Genomic DNA, 27,826 nt, shown 5'->3' with positions numbered 1-27,826 from the left:
ATTTAGATAGATTTTGCTATGTTTGACAGTACCAAGCCCATTGCCAGACTTTATTGTGCTTCTTCTACACTTATCCCATAATTGCCACTTGCTGCTGCTCAGCGAAGCTCACAAATGCTCTTTTGAACTGTTTTCAAAACAATACTTTAGTAAACAAAGCTAAGTTGGACAGGATTTGTTTCTTCGACATCTTATCCGTTATTTTAAAGTTAAATTTCACCAAACATTTCAGACGAGCAAGCTGAAATCCATCATATTATGTAGCCTTTTTTTTTTTCTTTTCCACTGTTGTTTTCATACCAGTAAATGATGCCTCTCAGTGTCTCCGGCAGGGGATGTCATTACAGTAGCCCTTTTCTTCTGATCTTCCTCTGTCTATACTTGTTATCCCATAGCTCCTTTATCACTTGAGCGGCTTTATCATTACAGTACGGAGCTGCAGAAGAAAGCAGCAGGCCATGAAGACAAGGTTTATAATGTTATTGTTTGTTATGAGGGTTGTGGCGCTTATAGGACGCTGTATGTGCACTTCATCAGCTCTGATGGTCGTGAAAAATAAGAGAGACTGACTAACTGGCCAGTAGGGACGATGATGTGATTACAATATGTGTGCACGCACAGCCAATCTGTTGTCATTAACATTTTACACTCCTCTTTGTAACATCAGTGTAGCACAGTATCATTGCCTGCGGCCTTGGCCCCGATCGCAACCCTGCCAGCCTTGTTCAGGATCACTGCCGCTGAAGTGGAGGATGTTTGAAAACTCTGTTAATGGGCACAACAAGAAGGAAGCATTTCAATTTTTCCACAGCAGCTGTCTGCCTGACTTTGTACACCTTCACACACACACACACACACGCACACACACACACACACACACACACACACACACACACACACACACACACACACACACACACACACACACACACACACACACACACACACACACACACACACACACACACACACACACACAAATGAATACACACACCAATTCAGTTCCCCCCACACTAATTAAAGTTGGCGTTTACCTGATGTCCTTGAAGGTAAATTAGCTTGCAATCTGCGGTTCCTGATTTAAAAAAAAATGTTATGAAGCATATTTCAAAACAACCAGGGCTTGCACACCATCATTATAATATTTTACATACACACTAAGCACTTTATATATTCACTATAGGTAATGAATGAGACCGGATGTACTGTAGTACCTTAGGAGTCTTTAACGAAAAATTATTGTTTTGTTGAGATAGCTTTTATTTTTCTGAATTTATAAATGATATCAGCAATATGTAAGAAAGTTTTGGCTTCTGGTTTCTCAGTGGTTTCGATGCATTTATATTTGTATATCATGTACCCCTCTTTTGTTCCTCAGCTATATCTGTAATATAGATAGGACAATGCCCCAAATGTAATATTAAACCATAAAAATACAAAATGAAAGCATTGCAATCACATACCTTAAAACATCATGATCTCTAAAACTCCTCTTATTATAATACAATGAAACAAAATGTCACCATGGTGATAAGAGGAAGATGCAAATACACAGGCCAAAAAAAAAAAGGTTTTGAGACTGCGCATCCAGCTGATCCCAACAGAATTAGGAATACTCATTAACAAAGAGCTCACATAATTGCTTTAATCTTCATAAATCAAAGAGATATTGGTGGAGTAACAATGCCCCACAGACATCATTTTATAGGATTCATTTAAAATGAAATTGACAAATGGTGTCTCTCCGGGAAGATAGAAGAAGATTGAAGTTGAGAAAAAGATGAAAGGAGGGAGAATCAGGAAGACTCAAAAAACATTGACTTCACCACATACCTTTGTGGTTACTGAATTGCAAACCCTTTTGGCTGCCCACTCATGGACACCCTGAACCACATGACCAGTTGTCAGATCAAGTTTTATGGTCATGTTTATCCCCACATTGTTTAAGGGATTTGCTGAAGAGCGTGATAGATTAATCCCTCTTGAGCTGCACTTTTGTATACTCCAGTGAATTGCAAGAATTTTGTTTTATCAGTAGCTTTTTAACTCAAAATACCAAGTAGTGACAATATACTAAGGAGAAAGGTCTTAACTTGATCTCACAAAGAAAATATGGAATATGTGGGTCGGTATGTATGTGGGCAGCCACTTACAAAAGCTAATTGAGTTTTTATCCTTCTCATCTGGCATTGGCTCATGTACAGGGGTAACCGGAGAGATACTAATTGCCCAAAGTGTTGGCTTGTGTACGGTAATAGAGGTATCGTCAAGTATTATCTATTATCTACATATTGTGCTCATGTTACATAGCACTTGAAGAATATTGCATTTCCTCTGTCTGGAGGCTGTCTGAGCTTGTACTGTATCTGAAGCCTATTTCATTATTCTCCAGAGCTGCTGCCAGACTGCCTTGCTGGCACGGAAACTCGTCTCATTTCATACGGAGAATAGAAAATGACAAGACGGAGAGCAAAGGGGCGGAACGACGTACTTGACAACTGGGGGCTGAGATTGTAACTGGAGATATGTGAATGTAAGTATTGTCACATTCACTGAAGCTCCCAAGAGAGAGGGCTTTATTAGAGGTCTTGGATATTACACGCTAAGCTGACAAGGTATAGAGGCCTAAAAGGGACAATTTGTAAAAGGTTATTAGAGAAAACGAGATAAACCTGTGCATCAATAAATACTTTTGTTAGATAAATAGTCCAGTACCAATTATAGCTATTTTCAAATTTCAACTTTATCATAGATTAAGATCTTTGTGTACCTTGGTACACAATCATTTTGGAATTTTCCTATACATTCACGTATCAACACTAATACAGCTATTATTAGGAGTTAATACGAGAATGTATAGGAAAAAGCAAAAATAAATCAGCAAAGCTAAAAGTAGCTATCATACAGTATATTATCCTGCAAGCTAACTCAAACAAAGCTAGCTAGCTTATACTACTAACCCGTCCATAGGCTGTATATAAGTAGTCTTTGGATTTCATCAATTGATTGGCGAGTGCTGTTTTGAAATATAACATAATACATTATATAATACATACCTAAATTGTTCAGAATAGGGCCTCCACCTGAACCTTCACTTTAGATGGAATAATTCAGGATAAATACTATGCCATATCAGCTATAACAGAGACAAGTAGAAATTGTTATCACTTAACGTACAAGAACAGAGATGTCTAAAGAGTCGTGAAAAATGAGTTAATTTTTAGGCAACATAACAACTACCTATTTCCTCTGTAAGTGGTGTAGCTGGAGGAGTTTAACCAGTGTCTTGTACCAACAGATTAATGACGGGAACACAGCTTTCATTTTCTGTGTGGACCATGTAAAACAATTTCTTGAAGGCCTGCCGAGCGTCCTCATTTGAAGAATTCTTTCCCCACATGACCTTGTAAAAGTGTTCCAGGAAGTCGTGATCAAGATCCTCCTGGCTGTCCCCGCTCCCGGTGCTTTGCTGCAGATCCTGAGACTATTACTCACTCTGACACACTCTGCTGATCAACATCATATTGCCCAGCGTTTAATGTTGTTCCCTGCTGGCTGTGCGGCCTCGCCAAACAACCACCAAGGCTGTACAAAATGCAGGATCATAATTGTTTAAAGTGCTGTCTTCACCAAATCCCCTTCACTGCTGTACTTCTTTTTGGAAAACTTTTTAATGTTTGCTTTGCAACTTTGTTTGACATTCTGGTTGATTAGTTATTGATCATGTTCTCTGAAATACTGTAAGAAAATCCAAAGACCAATACAAGAAAACATCTTTTTGTAGTTTACCTGCTGAGGCGTAAATTGCTCATTGTGACAAACAATGCTGGGTTACAGTAAAGACTTCAATTATTCTGTACATCTCACGCAAGGAAATTGGAAAAAGAGCAGGAGTTTTATTTGCCCCAGCTCAATATCCTCTTAATATGACACATTAAGGAGGCCTTTCAATGTTCTTTTGTTCTCAACAATGTTATTCTACAGTGGCCGACAGGTGCCAAAACATTTCCACTGGGAAAACGGGCTTCAGTTAAAAAAATGAAGCAAATAAAAAAAACACAAATGTGCAAAAAAACATGGAAATTAACAAACCTCTTAACCAACAGAACATTCACCAACTTGACGAAACAAGCATTTTAAAATAAGCGGTGCATATAAGCTCTGCTGCAAATAAAATAAGCTGCAAGAAGTTCAAATCACAACGAAAACGAGGATTCTAAAAAGTGATGAAACCAGCTGGAACTGGTGCGCTTGTTGGTGTTCAGTGGTTATAAAGTTGGCCAACTGTCTCTGGAAACTTGCCTAGAATGTTTGATTGACTTATATTTACTATGTGATCACATGAACACATCAATATTGCAGCTCTTCTGTAAGCTAGCTAGCTAACAGAGCTTACCTATTCCTTTCAAATATAGTGACAAAACACTATCGATTATGAAACAGACTAACTCTGCCAACCGTTACAGTAGATTTTTCTTAAATTACGTGTGTTTTGGCACTTTTGGAAAGTGAAGCACGATTCTCAGAAGGGAAGTGTTTTGGGCTGTTGTAGCACATTTGCAACTGTCAGCCACCGTATTATTCCCTAGTTGAAATGTTCAATGTATGTTCTCAAAAGCAATGTGTTGTAATTACTATGGTTTATAATATACTCTGGAATAGGCAGGCAATTCAGTTTTCTTAACTTTAGACACTGATATTTTTAGATAAAATTGACTTTTAAACATTCAAACTGCAATTAAAATGTCCATCTGTGTTCGTTCCATTAACTGTGAGGGTAGCCCTTTCCAAACTCTTACAATAAGACCCTGGGAACATAGGGATGACCCTGCACCAAAAACAGAAAACAACTAAGGTTTGATTGATGGTTTTTCCTTACAGATCTGAAGGTACTGTACTTTCCTAGTTATTCTTTTCTCTGTCTGTTTCATTTCTCCCTATGAGGTAGAAAACTACACACCTCAGTCTATATTCTGTAATAACCACTCTATCTTTACAAGTAAATGCTTAAGAGATATTTATCTCTTCAATCAAACATTATTGCAAGTTATTTTATATTTCTCAATTAAATCATTTCATGAAACTTTATTTAGAATCGTATATTAAGTTACATTTGTAAAAAAAACATACAAGCAGAAACTCATGCAGACTCCTTTTTTGTGTCGATACAAATCCCAATACTTGCAAAGGTGTGAGTTTGCAGCTGGTTGAGGCATCCTGGCTTTACACATTGAGTATAAAAGTGATTAAAGGTATTCATTGTAGACATTATAAATAGCTGTTTACTCAGGTCTGATCATGACCCTGTCTAAACACAAAGATGGTGTCACTGAGCAGTAGAGTAACATGTTTCAATGAGCTCAGGGTTGAAAGTGTTATCTGATCCAGATCAGGTTTCCAGACCACAAAATCCAGATAGTAGTAGATGGTCTCATAATTCAATCTGGGCTTCCTTCTCTTCTACCTCAGTGACTATGGTGAAACGAACACTCATACTCCACCAGTTTGGATACGACACAAAAATCTGAATTTGATACAGGTCTTTTATAAGCATTTCCCGCTTGGATATTCACCTTTTCTGAATGTAGCATTTTTGTGGGATATGCCAATATTATTCATGTTTTAAAAATATTTTTGGGACATTTATACAACGAATAAAGATCATGAGTCTCAATTGGGGTTTTTGCGGCACACAATCAGCTGTGTGTTGTACAGGAACCAATGAGCCTTTACCAACACTATCAACAAATTTGCAAGGAGTGAGTAGTGAGATTGAAAGACAAATGCTCTTAAACATCATGAAAGCCTTGGATATAAACAGTTTTTGGGGAAATGCACAATTATTAAAACAACAACCTTTCTAATAAGTTGAAAATCTGCCACCGTTGGAAATATATGAAGAACATCGTATTTAATTGCAGTATGCATGGCTGCGTTTCAGCATGAATCACATTTTAGGAATATTGTTTCAGGAATAAGGGGCAAAACCCCAAATATTTTAGGCATGCAAAATCATTGTCTTTGCAGTGCGCAAATGTCACAATAGGGCCTCTTAACTTTCCTCATTGCGCATCAGTCTACAAGGAATAAATACACAACACACCAATCCTGAGAGTTTTCTGTTATTTGATTTTATTGCTGCTGAATATTTTTGACATAAACCAGTCAGGCAAGGCAAGAAAACAAAGGCAAAGCTGACTTTCATTGGTGTTTGTTTGTACCCAAAAGTGACTGGCTGTAAAGCCTACATGCCAGCAATCCTCTCAACACATCTGTGAGGACATCAGCTCATTAATGAAACAAGTGAATATAAAAAAAACACTTCTCACTTTCTGTTAAAGAGAAAACACAAGAGAACACTTGATGGTTGAGCTCAGCATCAGAAATACATGTTCACACATTATTAGTGCCTGATTTAAAATGCAAGGGAAGAACTGTTGTGAAATCAACACAACAATCTACCATGTGTGCCTGATAGATCTGTGGGTGCAGTGCTCAGAGGAAGTTTCTCTTTGTTCCTTTAACATCTGCTATGCTGAGTAAATACCAACTTTAACTGCGTAAAAGGTTGTGGGAGATTTAGTATACAGTCTGACCTCTGGATTCATACATTTAAACTGTAAACCACAAAAGCCCTGGTGATCGATTTGGATATCAATAGTTTTTTTTTCCTCCTGTCTTAATGACCTATGAACAGTTGGAAAAACCATTTGTTTTTTCTGGTGAGGGTATAAAACATTTTGTCAGGATCATTTTTAGTGTTGGTTGTTGCAATACTAATTACAGCCCCAAAAGTTCAAAATAGGACTAAAAGTATTCATGTTTTCTTCCAGCCAAATTTCTTCCTATAGTTCCAGAACATATTTTAACCATGAATTGCATAACAGTTAAAAGGCCAAAAATGATTATTGTGATTAATGTGATCACATTTTTATTGATTGACAGCGCTAATCTGTACTATTCTGCTCATCTGTGGCCAAAATTAGTATTAAAATAACATACACTTATAAAAATAAACAGGGGAAATCTATCTTTCCGGTTTTTACAGTGAAATAATAATTTAAGGAATTTATTCATTTGTTTTGACTGCTCCCTTATTCATAAACACAGGAGAGAAAAACATTTAGATCTGACTTGGAAAATTGATTCTTAGAATTTATTTTGTTCTAACTTTGCTTCTCACGGCTTCCATAGAGATATATTTTAGGTTTTCTTCAAGGGGAAATCTTGGAACATATAAATAAAGAACGATGACGAATCTCTGAAGTCTTCTGAGAGTAAAGGTCATCCAGGAAAGGTCAGTATATTATTAACATTTTACATCCTAAGCTATCATGCAGTTCATCAACAGTCGGTAAAGCACAAACTAACAGCCTTACCTGAACCTCAGTGACGACAATATTACATATAAAGGTCATTTTTGGAGAATTTTGACATTTTACATGTACCAAGTCGAGTGCCCTCTTTGAGAAAGTGAGCAAAAACCAGCAGGTACCTTATCCAGATCCACGATGCTGCACTCTCCTCCTTATCCCTCTCATCCCTGCATCTGTTCCTCGAGCACATGAGGCAGATGCTCTCTCGGAGAGGCCGCAGCGCTGTCAGTTCACATCCGTCTTCGTTTAGGAGGCGCGTGTTCATTAAGTCCTACATGGCTCAACAGGAGGCAGCACCCACAACGGGCTCATGTGCGGCATCATAAATCCACATTAGAGAAGCAGAGGCATCTCATGTGGAGGGAGGTTGCAGAGGTGATGTTGATGACAAGTAGTCAACGTCAGAAAGGATAAGCACTAGTGCCTACAGATCTGCAGTAATGGCGGCACCTCAGAGAACATTCTTTATCATAATATCAGTCTACAAAGCGTGTCCGTATTTCATTTACATAGGCTGATTTTTTTCCACGGAAAGGTCAGTGGCCGGGGCAGCTTGCCAGGTGTTTGTGAAGCGGCCGACCAGTGCAGTGCTGTGAATGTAATTACGGTACTCTGGCAATCTGATAACCTGCCAGTCTGTCTCTCCACACTAGGAAAGTGCACTGGCATATTAAATGTGGCTCAACAAACACGGTTGTGAGCAGCGAGCAATGGCTGTGTGTGCAGTATTATGGGGCCAGTGTGGGTTGGACAGGGTCCCACTGATAATCAGGTTTTGAAGGCAGGCTGTGTGCAATTAGGTCTCTTAGCCTACTTATTAGTCCAGCAGTGGCTCAGTCAGTAGGGGCTTGGACTGGGAATCGTAGGGTCGCCGGTTCAAGTCCCCGAACAGACTTGAAATATGGAAAGTGGACTGCTACTTGGAGAAGTCCCAGTTCACCTCCTAGGCCCTGCTGTGGTGCCCTTGAGCAAGGCACCGGACACCTCCAATCCCCCCTCCCCATTGCTCCCCGGGCGCTGCACGATAGCTGCCCACTGCTCCTAGTACTAGGATGGGTTAAATGCAGAGGACCAATTTCACTGTGTGTGCTCATGCATGTGACTAATAAAGAGGGTTTCATCCTCCGATTCTATCTATCTTATTACACCTGTCATTTTCTTTTCTTTAGATTTATCTTGCATTAACATTTTGGTCACTACGGTCATTAATATCCATTGTAACACAGGTAGGTGGTGAGAGTGTTTGTTCGTTGATGCAATTTAGTTTGTAATTTATTGAAATTATTACCATACCAGGTTTCAAATTGCCAGTGTTGATCAAGCATTGTAGGTCTGTTAGCATCAGGGTCTGTTAGCTTTGGTAGCTCTGTTGGTCTGTTACCACCGAGGTCTGTTTGCTTTTGTAGCTCTGTTGGTCTGTTAGCATTAGGGTTTGTGAGCATCTGGGTCTGTTAGCTTTTGGTAGCTCTGTATCATCTGGGTTTGTTAGCATTTGTAGCTCTGTTGGTCTGTTAGCATCTGGGTCTGTTAGCTTTTGTAGCTCTGTTGGTCTGTTAGCACTTGTAGCACTGTTAGCATCTCTGTCTGTTAGCGTAAAGTAACTAGTGCAGACCCTGATGCTAACAGACCAACCGTGCTACACCCAAACAAGACTGGCAATTGGAAACCCTGGTATCGTAACATATTCAACAAACCACAAACTAAATTGATTATTAAATGGACTAATTCATTGGAAAATATTTTAGCATGCGTCTGTGTATGATCATTCTCACCGCATACCTGTGTGATAATAGCAACTGGACAATAGGACTTGGGGCCATGAAATTGCTATTAAAATAGTGTTATTATAAGTTAAGACAGTTAGAAATCATAATTGCTGTTATGTTATGCTTTCTTGTTTGTAGGTTAAAATGCTCTTTACATTTCTTGGATTCCTTTATATTTTAATTAATATTTTGTTCCTGGCCGGAGCAAGGCGTGCAGATAACCCTTTACATAGTTTGGCCCAGGTAAAAATAAAATGAAACGAATAAACGGCATTCCAATAAAAGGGCACCTCTGAACATGTTTGGAGACCCCCTGGGTTTTACCATTACATTTTTGGTTGAGACTTTTCATGTCAATGTTAATATAATTATTACTAGCCACCTTGAAAGAGCTATTTGCTGTGTTCATTCCTTCTGATCGTATTGACTGATTAAACTCCAAATATATTTTAATTTTGAGGGTTATGATTAGCTTGTTGTTGTTTCATCTATGTAGTCGTGTTTATATTTAAGCTATACTGATCCATCTCATACCCTTAAACAAGCCTCCTCGGGTCAAGGAACAGCAGCAAATGGATTATGCTTTTGTCCTTTTATACTGAAGACAGCACTCCTCCCCAGGGTAGTACATCAACTGCTTGAAGGAAGCAATGCTTTAAAGTCCAAGGACAGGGGAAAAAAGTGTCCCAGTTAGAGCCACAGATAACATGAAAGATTTTAACATAATTGACTGAAGCCTTGCTCTGTGAGATGGACGGTGATATGTATTTAGCTGGAGTGAAAATGGGGCTCCAAAATTGTGAGTTTTCAGAATATAGTGAGATAGATCCTAGAAAGTCGCTAGGTTTTTTTTCCACACCAAAATCCCCTTTTTTGGGGATATTTTACAGATAGTCACACAAGGAAAACATGTTTTGCTAAAAGACTCAACCATTAAATGTAAATATGGGATAGAATTGAAAAATAACTCTCAATATCTCTTAAAACCCCGAGTATAAGTAATAAACCACATTTACACATTCAATTATTAAGGCCTCCAATTGACCATCAGTGTACTATACAGTATAGGTTATATCAAATCCATCCATAAGTGCATAACTCCTGTCCAGCTAGGGGCATGCTGAACGCCATCTACTGTCAGTAGATAGCTGACACTGAATAGGTATCATACAACCCACTTAAAACCATCTTGACTATCCCTTTAATAAAAGATTTTTAAAAATCTACCTGGAATATTGGTACAGAAACTTTGGTTCAAAAAAAGGTATCTGTGCAATAAAAGTAATCATATCATAGTCAGGCCTCAGTGTAAGATATACAACACACTTGAGGAGGACGAACATTGACAACTACAGGGTCTGCGACAAAGCCTGTATGAGGCAAAACTAACAGCAGTTCTGCTTCTGGCCTAACAGACAGCGAAGGACCCAGGGAGCTGCCCGAGACACACTGCTGCCTCGCTGGCTCACACCCCAAGTCAATGACTGGCTATTTAGACGTTGAAGCTGTTTGGAGACGAGTGTTAACAAGAACAAAGAGGCCACTGAGTGATCCAGGGAAGGTGTTTAAACACAGAGCACTCTCTAACACTCATTCTTCTTCCCCCTCAACCATTCACTCTCTAGCTCTCGTGCTTCTCTCTTTTTTCCTCACTGTAATTACACCTGCTCTGCCAAGCGTGGCCCGAGGCGTGGCTGGGCAAAATCACTCGTTAATATGAATCTGCAGAGTGTGTGAGGAGGACTCACTGACAGTCTCTGTGGATACATTAGGTTATAAGCAGTCGCCTGCACCTGTACGCTTCTCCTGGGACAAAGAGGTAAGGATGCCTTGCATTGGGGAATTTAGTGTGAAGTGAGACCATCCATTTCCAAAATGAACCTGCAACTATCAGAAAATCACCAGTCAGGAAACGACTGCTTGTAACCGATTAATAGGCTGAAATCTACCTGCACAATCTTAATCTTACAAGGCCATATGAAAGCCAGATATGAAGGTTATGTCTATCAAAAGTATAAGAAACACACCTTTAAAAAAGGACATCATTTTCTGTTTTCTGAAAGTGAAAAAAATGACTTAATGCATTACGCAAGAACACTTTTAGCAATGGTCGGCATCTTGCTACATATTGGAATACACAACCAACCGCTATTTTGGTTGCTCTGGTGAACACATCACTAAACAAATACATTTAATAATAATACTATTATAATACTAATGAATGTACTACTTTACTTGTGTCTAAAAGAAGCCTCCATTAATTGTATCGGGTTAATTGAACAGTCTGTAGTAATTTGTTATACTGCTGAAGCAATAATGTTGCTAGCTCAACAGTAACATTGATAGCTTGCTAGCTAGCTAAGTGCCTTCTGTCCAATGTAACAAACTAGATGGCACTTGACTTGTTGTGCTCCAAGTGCTCAAAAAAATACATGGGAAAAACTCAACAGCATTTCTTTTCGCAAAAATCATGACTTGGTAACTCAAGATAAAAACACATACTTAGTTGTGAGCAGTTTAATGTAATCTAGGAACAATTTTCTTTCTACCCTCCAACCCCCATGTCTTTCGACCATGAGTAGATAAACGCTACCTTCGTCCAACTTGTTGGATGTAGTTTGGTGAAAAGTAAATTCTTCATAAATCTGCTCACAACAAGCTCTGTGTATGAACTTGAGTAATCGGGTCATATTTTCTGGAAAGAGACATTAATGTTTGTTTTTTTGTCACTTCGAGCTTCACAAGCCAAATGCCATCTAGTTCAATAATATTACAAAGAATGCGGAAATGTCCTTATATCTTCAGCACTCACCCAAACAATCTAGATTGATAAGTAGCACTACAGATAAAAGCAAAAGTATATATTTTTGATTAAAAAGGGGGAGCACTCGCTTCATTGCCGATGAAAATAATGATCCTGTTGAACACAAACCTTGAAGAATATATTACAGACAACCACACACTCCTCCTTTCCACAAAGATTGGCAAATGGCTGTTTCTGAAAATAAACGTCTCTAGACAAAGACATTTTCCAGGCAGGAAGTGTGAAGCTGAAGGTGTGACGGCACGTCTATAGCCCACAGAGACAGTGGAGCGGCTGCTGTGTTTGCCGGGAGAAATGTAGGATTATTAAAACCAGCCAGAGCAGCGGACCAGACACAGAGTGTTACACAGCGCTTCTCTTCCGCACGTCGAGCAACGTAATCAGACAGATCCGCTGATGAAAGATGAATGAAGGATTCTCATACTGAAATACAAAAATATGCCATGTTATTGCACGCCTGTGAACTCTGCAGGAGTCATGCTGCCACACAAATTACAAGAAGCTGCAGGCTGTGAGGACAGTTTTTTTTAGAGATGGTTATGTGCAAAAGAGCGAGAACTAAAAGGATAGGGAAATCATTATCTTTCCAGGTGTTCTTCAAAAAGGGCCAAGGAAGGTCATTGTGCAGACACAACAAACATCTTCATTAATTTAGACTGCTAGACAGCAACATGCATGCTATACCCTTCAAAGGAATATACTGGAATACAGAAATAACCGCTATAGGAAACACTTTTTTTCCCCCAAAGATTCAAATTCCACTAAAACAGGGTAACATGAAAAGCTGCTTGAGCTCATTTCCATAATACCTCTGCGCGCCCCACGGGTTCACTTTGCCTTAATTTGCATGTGCCAAGAAATGGCATACACCATTTTTCTCCCAAGTTTTTTCAGCTGGTGTTCATTTAAACTGCTTTATGCTGGAGTCTACTGGTAGAGGCTGCTGAATGTGAAACCTACCCACTTACCGCAGCTCACAATATTTGGGGGAATTAGCCGGGAGCCAAGGATTTTTTATCAGACTCACAGCAGGAAGCAAATTGGATCGGAGATAAAAGTTTGCTACCCTCATCACCTATGGACCCACAGATGGAAGCTCATTTAGATTCAGACAGTATGCCCTCTATTCTACTTCTTGATTTGACTTTCCTGCTGCAGCAAGTTGTAATGAATGAATTATTGCTTAAACTGTAGTACAGTATAAATAGCATTGACAACTGGGGTAAGATTTACTGTGAAATAATTGCTGTGCTATGATAGGAAAACACAAACAGCAGTATGAAACAATAAGAAAATGTATCAATATGGAATATGCTGGATCTAAGATTAAGTTGTACGGTGTGTATTTTGTCCATTATATGCTGTAGTGACATGGAGGTAAAAATAAACAGTTACTTTCGCACAGTAGAAATATGGAATATATCATGTAACAATAATCGGTGACAATTTATAACCTACAAATTGCTTTTTATATCTATATTTCTAAATATAAGGAAAATATATCTACCAAGTTCGGAGGTTACCTGAAGATTTTGCCTACCATTGCAAACATTTACCATGTGTTTCTTTCCATTTCCTGGTTAAGAACTAACAACGGGCTGATCACAAAGGGCTTACTGTATAGTTTGCCAGTTTAAATGATATGTTTTAGTCACTTTTATGCTGGTGTTTATAAAAAGGCAAGCTAATTATTTTTCTAGGGTTAGGGGAGCAGGGGGTCAGATTTAATCCCTCCAGATGTTGACTCCACGGCTACAGCGATGGATCATGTTAGTTGTACTGCCTCAGGATGGAATAAGTGTCTCCTACAGTAAGCCAAATGCTCCTAAAAAACAAAACACTCCTATTTTTTTTTTTAATTGAAGGTTCTTAGTCAAAACAGATGCCAGCAATCCAGAGGCATTTTATTTATCCGAATATCTTCACAGAAAAAGAGCTATTACATCTACCTACTAAATCCAAAATCTATGCAATGTGCACTATAATCATTCAAAAAGTAGGCATACTGTATATCACAAAGTCACATATTAAAAAGAACAAACTCATAAACAAGCAGTAGAGCATTTCTCTGCAGCGAGAGAGGCATAATGAGAAAGGGATGCAATATGCGTTTTCTTCCACTTAAAAAAAGTACTGCATATGTTTATCCTTTTGGAAAAGTAAAAATAGAACAACTCTGAAAAAAAATCTTTTTGCCACAATTCATTGTCCATGCAATGTTTACACAAGAGTAGACATCACAGCTGCCAGCCACTTGTATTGGACATGCGGCAGTGGTTCAATGCAGATTGAGATTGGGGTTAATTATGACAAATGACAAATCTGAATAGCATCATGGGGGGAAGGGGGTGAAGGGGAGGAAGACTTTCATGCAAATTGTAACAGTACAAGTCATTCAATATCTCACTGTGGGCTCCCAGACAGTGTCCCGTCCTCGCTCACACATCAGAATTGATGCTTAGGTTGGCCAACCGCGGGTCAGAGTTTATCTCATACCTGTAATGGTACCCCTCCATGTGGTCCCTACAAGCGTCCCGGATGTTGTACATCCAACGCTTGATGCCTTTTCTGTTCAGGTAGAGCACCAGCAGGAATATGACACCAATCAGGGCCAGCACCAGCCCCAAGAAGACATAAGAAGTCTCCAGCACGCCTTCCATGTCGCCAGAACACTTCAGCCGGGACTGCTCCACCTGCAGGAGTGGCTGGCTTCTCAGGGCCTCGGGGTCAGCGCAGGTCAGGTTGTGCACGTCGACGACCTGAGTGGAGTTCTTCAGCCACAGCAGCATGTCGTCGATGAAGCAGTCGCATCGCCACGGGTTCCCCGACAGCCGGATACGGAGAGTGGGCTTGAGGTTTAACTCCTCCATGGAGGTGGCGGGAAGATCCCTCAGGTTGTTGTCTCTCAGGTCAAGTTGGCGAAGCGGGGGAGCCCTCAGCGTCCCATTCTGAATAGAGAGGATGGAGCTGTTCTGCAGGCTGAGGGTGACCAGGCTGGAGAGGCTGGCGAATATATCATTGGGAAGAATCACAAGGTCGTTGTTGGACAGGTCCAACTCCGTCAGCTGGACGAGGTTTCCACTCTCTAGGACGCTTTGCAGCACATCCATGGAGGAGTGGTTTTGGAAAGACCTGCTGAGGTTCAAGAGCTGCACTTTATTTTCAAGAGGGAATGCTCTTGCACTAAAAGTCTGGATATCGTTGTTGCTCAGGTCCAACCGCACAAGGTTAGGTAAGTTGTCAAATACCATAGCATCCACAGTCTCCATCTGATTCCCACTGAGATAGAGATCTGTTAACATTTCGAGGCTTGTTGGAAAAGATTCCACACCGATATGGGAAATGTTGTTTCCTGTGACGAACAGGCATTTGGTGTTGGCCGCTAAAGAATGCGGAATCGCGTCCAAGTCCTGGTTTTGGCACTTCACAGTTTGGGAGAAGCACAAGCATTTTTCAGGACAGCCGTGACAGGACAGGACGGCTGCGAGGAGGAAGAGAAAATGCATCATCACCCACATGTGTGTGCTTCCTTGGATTTCTCCGCGGTCGCGTCCACACGTCGTGCTCAACAGGCGCATCTTGGATTGCACAAATAAGTGTGCACCGACCGTGCGTTAAAATTACTTTGCAACAATCCAACGCTCCCACCCCCTGGGAAAGTTTTTCGAATGTGTCTCCCGGCTTTATCCTTTCGAAAACGGCTCCCAGTTCCAACTCAGACTCCATATAACTACCCCCAAACCATCCTTGTGTGGGATAAATCTACGTTTCCATAAAGGTGATATGGGCTTGCAAACTTCGAGGCTTTCCCTCTTCGCGTGTCTCTTTTTCTAGTCCCGGCAAAACAATCTAATCGGCAAATAACTTACTCAGACTGCTGGTTCTGAAAAAGACAATCCTCCTCCTTGTCTCCCAAAGGTGCCATGTATTACTACTTTCAGCTCGCTGCTCTCCTAAACGTCGGGAGTCTAGAGGGAAAGACCAAACACAGCATCACAGTGCAAACCATTGGAAGGAGGGAGCATACCATTTTCCAGAAAAGGGGGGTGAACTGAACCTTTTACAAGTTTCGTTCTGACTTCGATTTAATGTTCCTCTCACGATGATGACACACAAGGTTTTTTATATGTAAATTACTTTAGTAGCTTAAGATATAATTGTAAAAATTATTACTTATTTCCTCAGATGACCCATAGCATATTAGTTCTACTGCTGCAGAAACTGCGCCGGTGTCTTGGGGACCAGGGACCTCTAGGGGTCCCAGAGGGAGCTCCGGTGACGAACAATTCAACCTCACTATGTGCAGACTATAACACAATGTAAGAACATATATGTGTTCTCATTAGACATTTAAAGAACGTGATGTTTTGTTGCAATTCAATATTAAATCATTACCAACCACATACCTATTATCACAGGAAATAAGATTTTATTACATAATGGTGTTTGCAGTGTGGGTAATGTTACTTTTAAAAGATTACTAGTTACCCAGCTATAAATGTAACAAGTAATTATTTTTAATTACCTCATCATTTGATAAAATGCTGGTTGCTTTTGCTCTCGAAGTATTTACTTGTAGAAAAAACAAATAGGTATTACATTTGGAATAGTCCAAAAAACATCAAGTTAAATACAGTCTGAGTTTAAACAACCAACATTGCTCAACATTTTTTGCTCACACTTTTAATTTTAATTTTGTTGGAGCAGATTGTAATTACAAAACATACGCATTCTCAGTAATTGTTTCGGAATTAAATCTTATGTCAAATCTAACTACATTTACTCCCAACCACTGGTTGATTGATATAAAGGAATGTAAAGTGTTGTGATTCCTGAGAGAACTGCAGTTTGATTAATTAGGCCTTTCATAAGATCTCATACGGGATCTAGTTGTACAGAACACACTGCGTAAAAAATACACATGGCCTAGTTTTTTTTCTATACCCCTTTTTACTCCCCCCCTTTTTTTCTAGGGCTCTTATCTTTTTATGTGATATGTTCTTGTTTATATTTGCACTGTGGGACTGCCAGAAACGGTATTTAAATGTTCTGTATGTATAACACATGTGGAAATTTTGACAATAAAGTGGACTTTGACTTTGACTCAAGAAGCCAAAAAGAAACTCTCAGAGGAATCACATTTATCATCTGATCCTTTGATAGTGTCACATCTATGGACCCATCATTTACTTCTGAAAGACAGAATCCCTTTTGAGAATTATGAGTCTTCACCCAACCCAAAACATTGAAGGGGGGAAGGATTTTGAAAGATTTATCACGTTAACTTTTAACTCCATAAACACAGAACACAGCAGTCTAATGAGTTTAACTATAAATACAAACAAATTCTGAAATTTTGTGAATCGATCAATTGACTATTTGTTTATGCTTTGTGTGTGAAAAATCATTTTTTAAAAGTTTGAATTGTATTTGAGTAGTAGTATAAAGGGACTTCCTAACATATTCCGTCATATGTGTGTAACTGTACTTTAGTAAATGTACTTACATTTGACTAGTGATCATTTCCAAAACAAAATAATGATGGAGAAAAGTTAACCTTTTTTTTTTGGTAAACCTTGAAATGTCCTTAACCTCCTTAAGTAATGACTGGAGTTGCTGTAACCCTGTAGTTGTCTGCTGGATAAGAACTGTTGCTGTGTTCATGCATGAATGGTGAGGGTGGACATGCTCATCAATATCTCATATTTGGAAGCCCCCCCAGTGTAGATCCCAGTGTAACCCTAGCTTTACCCTCATTCGACCCCTTCCTATTCTTAGCAGGGGTGAATGAGACGATCATCTGAGTAATTCCATGAAACCTGGATCAAGGCTGAAAATGATACTCCATCTGAAGTCTATCTGTTGGAACTTTGGGGACTGACATAATGAGAGTCTGTAAGCTTTTTACCTCCACCGTTGCCCATAAAATAGATTTTATGTGGAATATCAAGTTAGTTTTTTCTCTATAAAAGAACTAACCATTATTCTGTCTTTCTTGTGAATACATTATTCTAAAACAACTCTTGCACTTGTTTGCAACCAAGCAAGATTTCTTAAAGTCAATTTTACAAGAGACTTTTAAGACATTTTTTTAGATTGTTTATGTTCACATCACAAAACACCAAAGCAAATTTCATGTATGTGTAAACGTAACTGGCAATAAACTTGATTCTGATCCTGAATAATGAATGAAAACAATCCTCAAGTTCTGTAAACTAATCATTAAGAGTGTTTAAATCTTGTACCATTTAAGATGAACTTAAATGGTATAGTATTTTTGATGAACACTTTTTGTTTCTAATAATTGTATCAATTTTGTTTAATTTTTTTCTATAATATATTCATTATTGATTTCTCTTTTCAAATCATAAATGTAAAAAAGTAGAACATGAAAAACTAGAGCAATCAAATACAATTGAGGAAACACACACACGCAAATAGAAAAATACAGACACATTTAAAAAATATATGTTTTGTAATAAGTCTTTAATTATTATGCTTATTTTACAAAATACAAATATCCTATCACGTCATGGCTACAGAAACGGCACACTGATCAGCTAATGCCCTAAACATGTCAACCAATAGGAAACTGGGATGCACACTTCCCGACCAATGGGAAGTCTCGATATTAAAGAAGGTTTTTACGTAACCTGCAGGATTTCAGGCTATCAGTGCTGTCAGAACTAGCGTCAGTGATAAAAAACGCACTATATTCTATTATTTCTAGTAATGACACAGTGGATTTACGTCGTTGATGCAACTTTCTCCATGTCCTTTTTCTTCTTTAACTAGCGGAAGGTAAGGAATTATACGATATTAGTTATCCATATCATAACAGCTCACTGACGCTAGCTTTCGGTGATGTGTCAGTCAAGCTAGCTGCCAAGTTACAATCAGCTAATGCTAGCTAACACACTTGACAAACATAACGTTACCTATTTATAGACGCTTTTGCCTATGTCAGCTGTAGTAACTGGTCAGATTTGTAAATGCATTTCAACTTATACTGTTATAATGTGACTTGTAGCGTTATCCAGCTTGGGCACTATGAGCTAATACTTGGGTGAAGTATTAAGCTGTCCGTGCCACAGCCTGCTAGCAGTTGAGTAAAGTGGGAAATATAAACTTTTTCTCTTTGCTAATAAAGAAAAAGCCTCACAGTATCTTAAATACCACGGTTGTGTTACGCAGAAACCAACAGTGGGGTTATGGGGTGCAGCCGAATTGGAAACAAGCTATTGCTAACTCGAATAACGTAGCTGTTACATAATACTGCTGTTTAGGCAACATAAGGAGCCCCCCCTCTTATCTATGCAAGTGCACATTCTTTACAATAATATTACCAATATGCCAAATATTCGATTTTTGGCAATTTTCGTTTATTTTGTCCCAATCTGATTTGCACAGCGTTGTCAAATAGCTATCTAGCAAAACATGTAAACTCAGCGGATGTGTGCTTTGGAAGCCTGTGGGCTAAACTAGCTTTGACCTTTGCCCTTGTAGTTTTGGGACCATCTATTTATTGCATCCTGCAACCAAAGCTGCACTTGTTTAGCAGTTTACTTGTACACAAAGGGTAAATGTATGTCATTGTTTCTCTGATGACTCTCACGTTTTCTTCTTCAGGTGCACTCTACAATTATGGCGTTTTGAAAAGGAAAGTGAGAATTTTGGGGGGAAAGGAGGCCTTTCCCCTCAAGTTTGATGGACTGCTGTGAGAGAAAGTCAGAGGGTTGTTGAAGTTGTTGCCTTTTGTAAATTATTAAGAGTCTTTATTTTTGCAAACATTGAATTGTACATTTTTGTATGAAAAGCACAAGAGGTTTTGTATTTATTATATTCTCGATGCCATTGAATGCTGCAAGCACCTTAGTTTGTGTTCAACTCTTGGTCGAGATGGTGGACTGAAACAAGTCACAGGGAGGTTCTGGGGGTCGCTAGGGTGCAGTGGAACCCCAACACAAGCACAATTCTAGCACTCAAAACCATCTCCACCTTTCATTGACACATCTTTTTTCGTATATTTTTTCTTCTCGGAGAGCAGCTATAGTACATTATTTTAGTGACAGTGTTTTTGATTTGTTACATCGTATGGTCTTGTTTTTGAAGTTATTTTGCTATTGTGGGTGGTGGGCTCTCAGGGGGACTTTGTTGGACAGTAGAGAGTAGGGTTCACGGCTTTGGTGGTGGTCAGGATGAGTCTAGCGGTGCAGGACTGCACCCCTAAATGCCGCTCACAGCAGCATGCAGACGAGGTGGTTGCGGCTTTGACCGGCGGCTCTGAGGGGCAGCTGAGGGCGTTCTTGAGCTCACACTGCTACAATGCAGCCACCTTGCGGGATGCCTTTGGTCGCACTGCCCTGCACCTTGCATCCTCCCTGGGAAAGAAGATCCTGCTGGAGTGGCTGCTGGAGAGTAAGAGTGCTGACCCCATGGCGAAGGATAAGGAGTCTGGCTGGACGGCTGTGCATCGCAGCGCCTTCTACGGACATATCCACTGTCTCATATCTCTGGTCAAGGTATGTAAATAACATGGACCATTAAACAAATGGGCTCTCAAGCTGTGCAAGGTGTTCCAATTTAAGTAGTCCATTGTAGTAACAAGTCATGTAATTCAACAGTATGGGAAAGAAAATGCATAAAAGGAATGAAATAAGATTATATTTTTGCTTATTTTTAAGATTTTCGACTTAATTTCAATGATCTTCTTTTTCTTTACATTGCTTCAGCATGGAGGACTTCTCTCCACACAGGACAAGGAGGGCCTCTCTGTTCTAGACCTTACAATGAAGGACCGTCCAGCTCATGTAGTGTTCAAAAACACCGGTAAGAAAAGCTGAGGACTTTTTTTCACATTTGGTTTGTCTATTCCCCTTTTTTGAATTGCAAGTTACTGAAATATTGCATAAAATATATACAATTCACTTAATTTACCCAATTTCTACATTTGCATATAATGAACATTCATATAGTAACACGGAATGAAAGTGGAATAATATATATTGAGTTCATAAATATAAAATAAAGTAGACCCAGGAGAACCTAAGATACAAATGTGGTGTGCTGAGGCCTAAAGCCATGACAGATAATCACATTTTTATTTATATTTTTTTCCAACCTCAATACAAAATATAACCGTCATCTTTTCTCCTGCCCTCCCATTCTTGTATTATAAGGTCACAGGGAGGGAAAATGAAAGGGTTTAGGAAAAGTTGCGGACTTCTGCGTGCATATCTGGCTCAACTTTATATAATTATCCAAGGTGCAGAAACAAGTGTAAAGAAATATAAACTACAGCAACAGTTGTTGAATACAGAACACATCGGTTCTGAGACCCAACACATTTGGACCTGTAGCTTTCATCATAGTCATTCTCCTCATTACAAAGAAGCTTATTTGTAGATGTGTTTGTACATCTATCCGACATTGCTGATGAAACTATTAGTCAAGAGTCAGCCGGCTCATTAACATGGCAGTGATTCATTCTGTTTACTTGTGTATCTCACACGTGTACATGCTTGGGATTTGATTCTCCCTGTGCCTCATCACAAGTCTTTCTAGCCTCTATGATTTGTTTTTTTTTTGTTATAGAAAAGGATAAAGTCCACTTAGGATCAACGGGACATGTTTCTGTATCATCAAATGAGTGTATTTTGTCTTATTTATGCCTTCTATATTAACTTTGTACATTGCTTTTAAATGCCATACGTGTATTTCTTTTTTGTATAATATATATAAAGAACTTTAAGTTGCCTTGTTGGTAAAAAAAAGACCACTGGTTAAACCAAGCTGCATGTAGAGGCAGTGTTGTGGCTGAGCCTGTAATTGTGTCTTTTCTTCCTCATTACAGACCCGACTGAAGTATACACATGGGGAAACAATACTAATTTCAGTCTGGGCCATGGTAATCAGGAGAGCCGGCAGCACCCTGAGCTGGTGGATGTGTTTGCCCGGACCGGGGTTTACATTAAGCAGGTAGGCCTAACAACACACTGTTGCTGTCCTCCCTCTCAGGGGGTAAGAAAGTGTTTTCCTACTGCCAAGGGCTTCCCTACCCTGAGAACCCCACTCCTTATGTGTCACATCAGTAATGGCCTCATGCTTCAACTCTGAGCCAACGTGTTGCATAAAAAAAAAAAAGAAAAGGGCCAATTCACCTGGGTGAACCAGCAAAACACTCGCTCCCCAGAGTCCTGTATTACATAGCGTTCTTTTCAGGGTTAATCACTATTTGTAATTCTCATTCCAAGCAATGCTAATGCTGGCCCAACCACAGATGTAGAAATATTGATTACTTTCTTGGGATTTTTTTTTATTATAAGTTTTCTAAGGCAAGAACAATATTTGATTTGATGGCGGCTGTGAGTTAATGTGGTTGTCTTCCAATCGGATGGTCGGTAATTGATCCCGAAGGCATATTTGAGTGCCTGTGTGAGTGTGTGTGAATGTTAGTCTCTCTGAGTAGGTGGCAACTTCTATGGCAGCCTCCGTCTCTGTGTGAAGTTTAATATGTAAAGGCTTTGAGGGTTCATAAAGATTGGAGACGTATGTTTGAATGCGGTCCCTTTCCCCTTGAGTCATATTTAATGATCATAATTGTAGAAGTAAAAGAAGAATAGTATGGAAAAGTACACATGTTTCCTGACTTCCATTTACTGAATCCTTTTATGTACTATGCCCTGTTTGGCTCAGAGTTTCAGCACATCCAAAAAGTATAGGCTACCACAGTTTGAGAAAGTGTGGGCCAGAGCGAGCTTTTGCATTATGTTAGACGGTGGACATTATTTTTAGGAATATGGTAAAAAAAATCCACAATGGTTCAATGCTAAGGCTCCAGTTTGGCTCAGGAGTTCCACTGCAAAAGAGAGCTGGATGCAAACTTTGTGGGAAGGTAGCAATTGTAAGATATATGCAACGTCAGAAACACTGTAGTAAAGTCATAATAGCGTGCATGTAACATTCTGTCTCTAAGCTAACAGTTGGATGTAAACAGGGCTGCTCGATTAATCAAAGTGATATCGAAATTGGATCATGGATACAACGTATTGTGAAGTTGCAGGGATATCCCAGCCTACAAATCAATTATACTGATATAAAAAAACATTCATTTGTTGCAGATCCTTTTTAAAAAAACACACCATGATCATTTAAAGTATTTTTCTACGATAATGATATAATGATGCAAAAACGAACAATCCCTTCTCAATCGTAATTGCAATATCAGCCAAAAATAATTAGTATTAGTATTTTCCTAATATTCCACCCTTAGGTTTTAAAATAACAATAATAACATAATAAACTACTAGTTGTCTATACTCAACAGTAAAATATGGCCAGAAAAAATCTACAGATACGTTTGGAGATCTGAATCTGGGCCAGTATGGAATTTTGAAATGGTAAATATTAGAGCTCTGCGGAAGTTATGAGTGTCAGTCAAACTAAATTTCTTTTTTTTCCTGAGTCAAACAGAGTTCGATCGTGTTCGTCTCATGTGTAGTCTTCATTTGTGACTTTGTCGAGTGGCTCTGTGCCAGCATGGCTACGATTTCATGCTTTTTTTTATATATATGCTCTTAATGTGATTAATAAAGCTAATGGCCCCAATGTGACTCCCATCAGTCGTGTGCTCACACACCAGATGCCTCCATTAAGTAACGACTGTGTTAGATGTCATTTTAATCCCTTCTTAACGATTGTTTTTTTAATACATTTTTTGTATTCGTTAAGGAATGGTGACGCTTTGGTTCATGTCATTGTATTACTGGTATTTACAGAAGAAATCCCATGTTTGAATTTTTTTTTTAAATGTCATTCAAGACTTGTCATGCAGTGTAATTTCATAAAGCCTGGTGGGGGGACAGATGGATCCGATTTCCTGACCACACAATGACCCAGTGGTGCTGCGTTTAGTCTTTGTCTCCATATCCCAACCCAGCAGGTGCCAGAGGTTAAATATTAATTCCACAATGACATGTTTTTAATTAAATGAACTACCCCGGTGTGTGCGTGAGTGTCCACATCAATGTCATACTTTGGGAAACATCCCCTCGCCCTATTGAAAGCTTGAGGGGTAGCAATGTATTAATAATGATGTTTGCTTTTCCACTTGTGCCCTAGCCTTTATTGGCATAGTGTTTTACTATCACTACAAGAGGGCTTGGCCCAGGCACATGGAAAGAGTTGCATCGCAGCCTCTGCTCACTATCAGGGCAACATGGTGAGGACAAGAGCCTTAAACCGCACGAACTTCAGACCCTGTTTTTTTCTCCTTTATAAAAGGTCATATAGTGGTTATAAATACAAAAGAGTGGTGCAGGAATGAGTCCTAAAATCCATTTTTTAGATAGCCTTTGACCACTTCTGGTTTCCTTCTGGTTGCTTATTTTTACCCGTAGGTAGATTTTGTTTGCAGATTCAAGACAAGATATCCATTGTGCAATTAAAGCAACACTTACAACACATTTAAGAAAAGGTGCCCAATGCTCCTCTACAAAAAAACTACAACAAATCATGAAATATAAAATCAATAAATACCACATGCTTCCCCTGTCTTAAATTCAACATTTTAATTTGTTTACGTGTTTTAGTTAACGCAAGCTTACATGTTTTGTTCTACGACATAAAATACAGTACATAGTTGAAACCCCCCACTGGCGAATAAAAACTGAACGCGAACAAGTGGCTGAATGAGACTACTTAACAACATCATGCCAAACATGATGCGTCTAACTTCAAGCGGTGGTGATGTAAAATATCTAAAATTACAATATTTAAAGTTATAAAAGAGGTGTTTTATATATGTCGACAATCCTGATGAACAAAGCCTGTTAAGAATCCTAAACATGTGTTTGCCCCCATGTCATTCTTAAAGTACCGATACTAATGAAATGGGGGAATCGTTGCGTTTTTAACGGCAGGTTATCGTGATTCCTTTCTAGTATCGGTGCACCGTGCAACACATATACCATCACAGCATCAACAGAAAAATGACATGTATGTTGATGTTTACCCTCCTCTCCTCCCTGCAGGTGGTCCTGTGTAAGTTCCACTCAGTGTTCCTGTCTCAGAAAGGTCAGGTGTTCACCTGTGGCCACGGGCTGGGGGGACGACTCGGACATGGAGATGAACAGACTTACCTGGTGAGACCTGGTGCAGTAAGGCTATATACTGGTATAGCAAGATCTGCCATGTATTTAAACATACTGCTAATCAGTCCATAATTCTTAAAAATATAATGTTTAACCTCAACAAAAAGCATTTCTGATCACCGCTTTGCACCGTTTGCCACCAAATCTGACAATTGGAAGTATACTTTCTTAAAATACTGCTGTTCAGTACGACACCATGACTGTCAAGGAACTCAATAAAAAAACAAGTATTTTGATTAAAACATCTCATAAAATCTGAACTAAAAAGGCCATTATAAGCTCTATGATGGTAGTGTGTGTGGCACAGCTATGACAAATTTGGTGATTTTATACAAAATAAAATGCGGTTTTATTTACAGAGAGGAATTGAATAAATCAGGCTTTTATACAAAGACAATACTTGTCTGCAGGAAACATCCTTTGTTGGTTTTGGTCTTCTTAAGAGATTTGGTACAGTAAGAAAAGTACAGACTTGTCCTATTATATTAGCCTTTCCAGCAAATGACTTAAGCAGATCAGAAAACAACAGAGCTCCTGCTGAGACGGTACCGTTAGAATGAGCCGCACATTTTTATGAATATGGCGATGTTGTACACGGGGAATTTCCCCACTGTTAAAAGGTCAGCCCTGTGATATTTTCATTAGTAAATGTAGAGGGAGCTCAGCATTCTTCAAACCCAAATGGAGCATTGAACATGGGCTGTTTTACATTGCTTCACACTGTTATATTTCTTATTTTATTCTCCTCGTGTCCTTTCCACAGGTTCCTCGCATGGTGGAGGGTCTGATGTCCCACCACTGCTCCCAGGTGGCGGCGGCTAAAGACCACACGGTGGTGCTGACAGAAGAAGGCTACATTTACACGTTTGGCCTCAACTCCTTCCACCAGCTGGGTCTGGCTCCCCCTCCTGCCTCGGCTCATGTCCCCAAACAGGTAAGAGGTAAAGGGTAACGTGCATTGTCTGTGATGGACGTAGGGAACTTCTTCGATGTGTTTTATATGATGCAGGTTTCTTTTGGAAACACTAAAGCCAAGGCAAAGCGGCTTATCATTACTATGCTATTGTAAGGCTGTGCCGCTGTAAACATGTCTATTGAACATTCCTGATTTCTCTAAAATAAAAACAGTTTTTTTTCTCCACCTCATGCCAGCGTCATCATTCTGGTAAACAGATCTAAATTTGGAGAACCACAACTCGTTTGTGACTAGTAAGAGGGCTTTAATTTAAACATTTCCACATGAAATTTCATTTTCTGCTGTCGTCGCTTTGTACAGTTGATGTCTGAAAACAGGATGTTTTTTATTCTCACTGGGAGATGGTGTTCTGTCATTTTGGTCTTTTGAAATGTAGTTTTGACAAATTATTAGCACGATTTAAGTTATGAATTGTTTTACTTATTTTTTCACATTTCTTTTATTCATTATGGATGGAGTGATTTATTTTAAAATGTGAAATAGTAATCACCTTCACTAGAGTGTCACTTTCATTTTGAAGTCAGTTCTTATCCTCTCTTTTACCGTAAAGCTTACTTGTACACAAACAAGTCATTCAAGATGAGGCTAGCATCTTTTATTACCATTACTGGTATCAAAATAATGAAACTCTTCTTTGGCTCAATTCAAGCTTTGTTCCCTGCTTGAGACGTGGAATAACTGAGTATTTTTGATGTATCGCCACCCCTTGAACTAGCACGTCATAATTATTGATACTTTATGTGTAGAAGACTCCTAAACGTGTATACTGTAGTTTAAATGTCCCTGTGATATGCTGTGTTTGTACATGTAGGTGTTCTCCAAGATGCTGAGAGGCAGGACCGTGATCGGAGTCGCAGCAGGAAGGTTCCACACGGTGCTGTGGACCAGGGAGGCCGTCTACACAATGGGACTCAATGGAGGCCAGCTGGGTGAGTCTCAACAGTGAAATGTCAGCAGAGCCAGTGTTAGCAGAGAAAATGGCCGGTCAGATACTGAATGTGACTGGACAGGAACATTGTGCAGACAAAAGCGAGACCAACACCCGCTGGCAGACTAAAGTCTAACCTTGCCAGCAAAAAACACAGATAAAGATAATATTTTTTATCATACAAGCATGTCAACAGCGTCAGTACGTCAGAGAAGTTGGGAAGCGGCTTTGATCTGCCCCTGATGACCGGACTTACTTTTCTGTTGTGCTGATTCTGGCTGGAGAGAGTTTATTTAGTGTTTTAGTTTCAACAGACAATTCAAGTCGTTTTTCCCCCAAATGTGTAGCTATAACTTCTACTTTAGATTCTCCCTGGTTAAAAGCCCTGTTTGAACACACACACACACACACACACACACACACACACACACACACACACACACACACACACACACACACACACACACACACACACACACACACACACACACACAGTGTATGGTCACCAAGAAATGCTAAAGTAAAGCTTATTTTTCTGTCTTATTGTGTGTTGATCTCCAGGTTACTTGCTGGATCCTAACGGGGAGAAGTGTGTGACAGCCCCCCGGCAGGTTTCTGCCCTGCACCACAAGGATGTCACCATAGCGATGGCAGCAGCCTGTGATGGAGCGACAGTAGTTGTGACTGAGAAGGGCGATGTCTACCTGTTGGCCGACTACCAGTGCAAGAAAATGGCTTCCAGGTAAGACTGAAACCACCCTTTATTACACTGAGAAAAATACTTAAGACTTAAACGGCCTTTAAG

General features: G+C 39.5%; 2 protein-coding genes across 3 annotated transcripts in view; one reads left to right on the top strand and one right to left on the bottom strand.

The window, feature by feature from the left end:
- Positions 1-13,873: 13,873 nt before the first annotated feature.
- On the bottom strand, positions 13,874-15,957 carry tpbgb (trophoblast glycoprotein b). Its single transcript, XM_063878713.1, has one exon. It carries the CDS (start codon positions 15,542-15,544, stop codon positions 14,405-14,407), a length of 1,140 nt encoding a protein of 379 aa, XP_063734783.1. The 5' UTR covers positions 15,545-15,957; the 3' UTR covers positions 13,874-14,404.
- Positions 15,958-18,608: 2,651 nt separating this feature from the next.
- ibtk (inhibitor of Bruton agammaglobulinemia tyrosine kinase) overlaps positions 18,609-27,826 on the top strand; it is a 33,440-nt gene continuing 24,222 nt past the window's right edge. For both annotated transcript variants that reach the window (XM_063879432.1, XM_063879431.1), the window contains exons 1-8: positions 18,609-18,767; positions 19,596-20,488; positions 20,699-20,795; positions 21,820-21,944; positions 24,998-25,108; positions 25,881-26,051; positions 26,905-27,022; positions 27,583-27,763. In XM_063879432.1, coding sequence (XP_063735502.1) covers positions 20,165-20,488; positions 20,699-20,795; positions 21,820-21,944; positions 24,998-25,108; positions 25,881-26,051; positions 26,905-27,022; positions 27,583-27,763 — 1,127 coding nt within the window. In that variant the 5' untranslated portion in view covers positions 18,609-18,767; positions 19,596-20,164. The remainder of the gene's footprint in view (positions 18,768-19,595; positions 20,489-20,698; positions 20,796-21,819; positions 21,945-24,997; positions 25,109-25,880; positions 26,052-26,904; positions 27,023-27,582; positions 27,764-27,826) is intronic.

The sequence above is a fragment of the Eleginops maclovinus genome, chromosome 3 (assembly GCF_036324505.1).
Source record: "Eleginops maclovinus isolate JMC-PN-2008 ecotype Puerto Natales chromosome 3, JC_Emac_rtc_rv5, whole genome shotgun sequence".
Classification (NCBI taxonomy): domain Eukaryota; kingdom Metazoa; phylum Chordata; class Actinopteri; order Perciformes; family Eleginopidae; genus Eleginops; species Eleginops maclovinus.
Note: the sequence above shows the minus strand (reverse complement) of the source record. Positions and strands in the feature narration are given on the sequence as shown.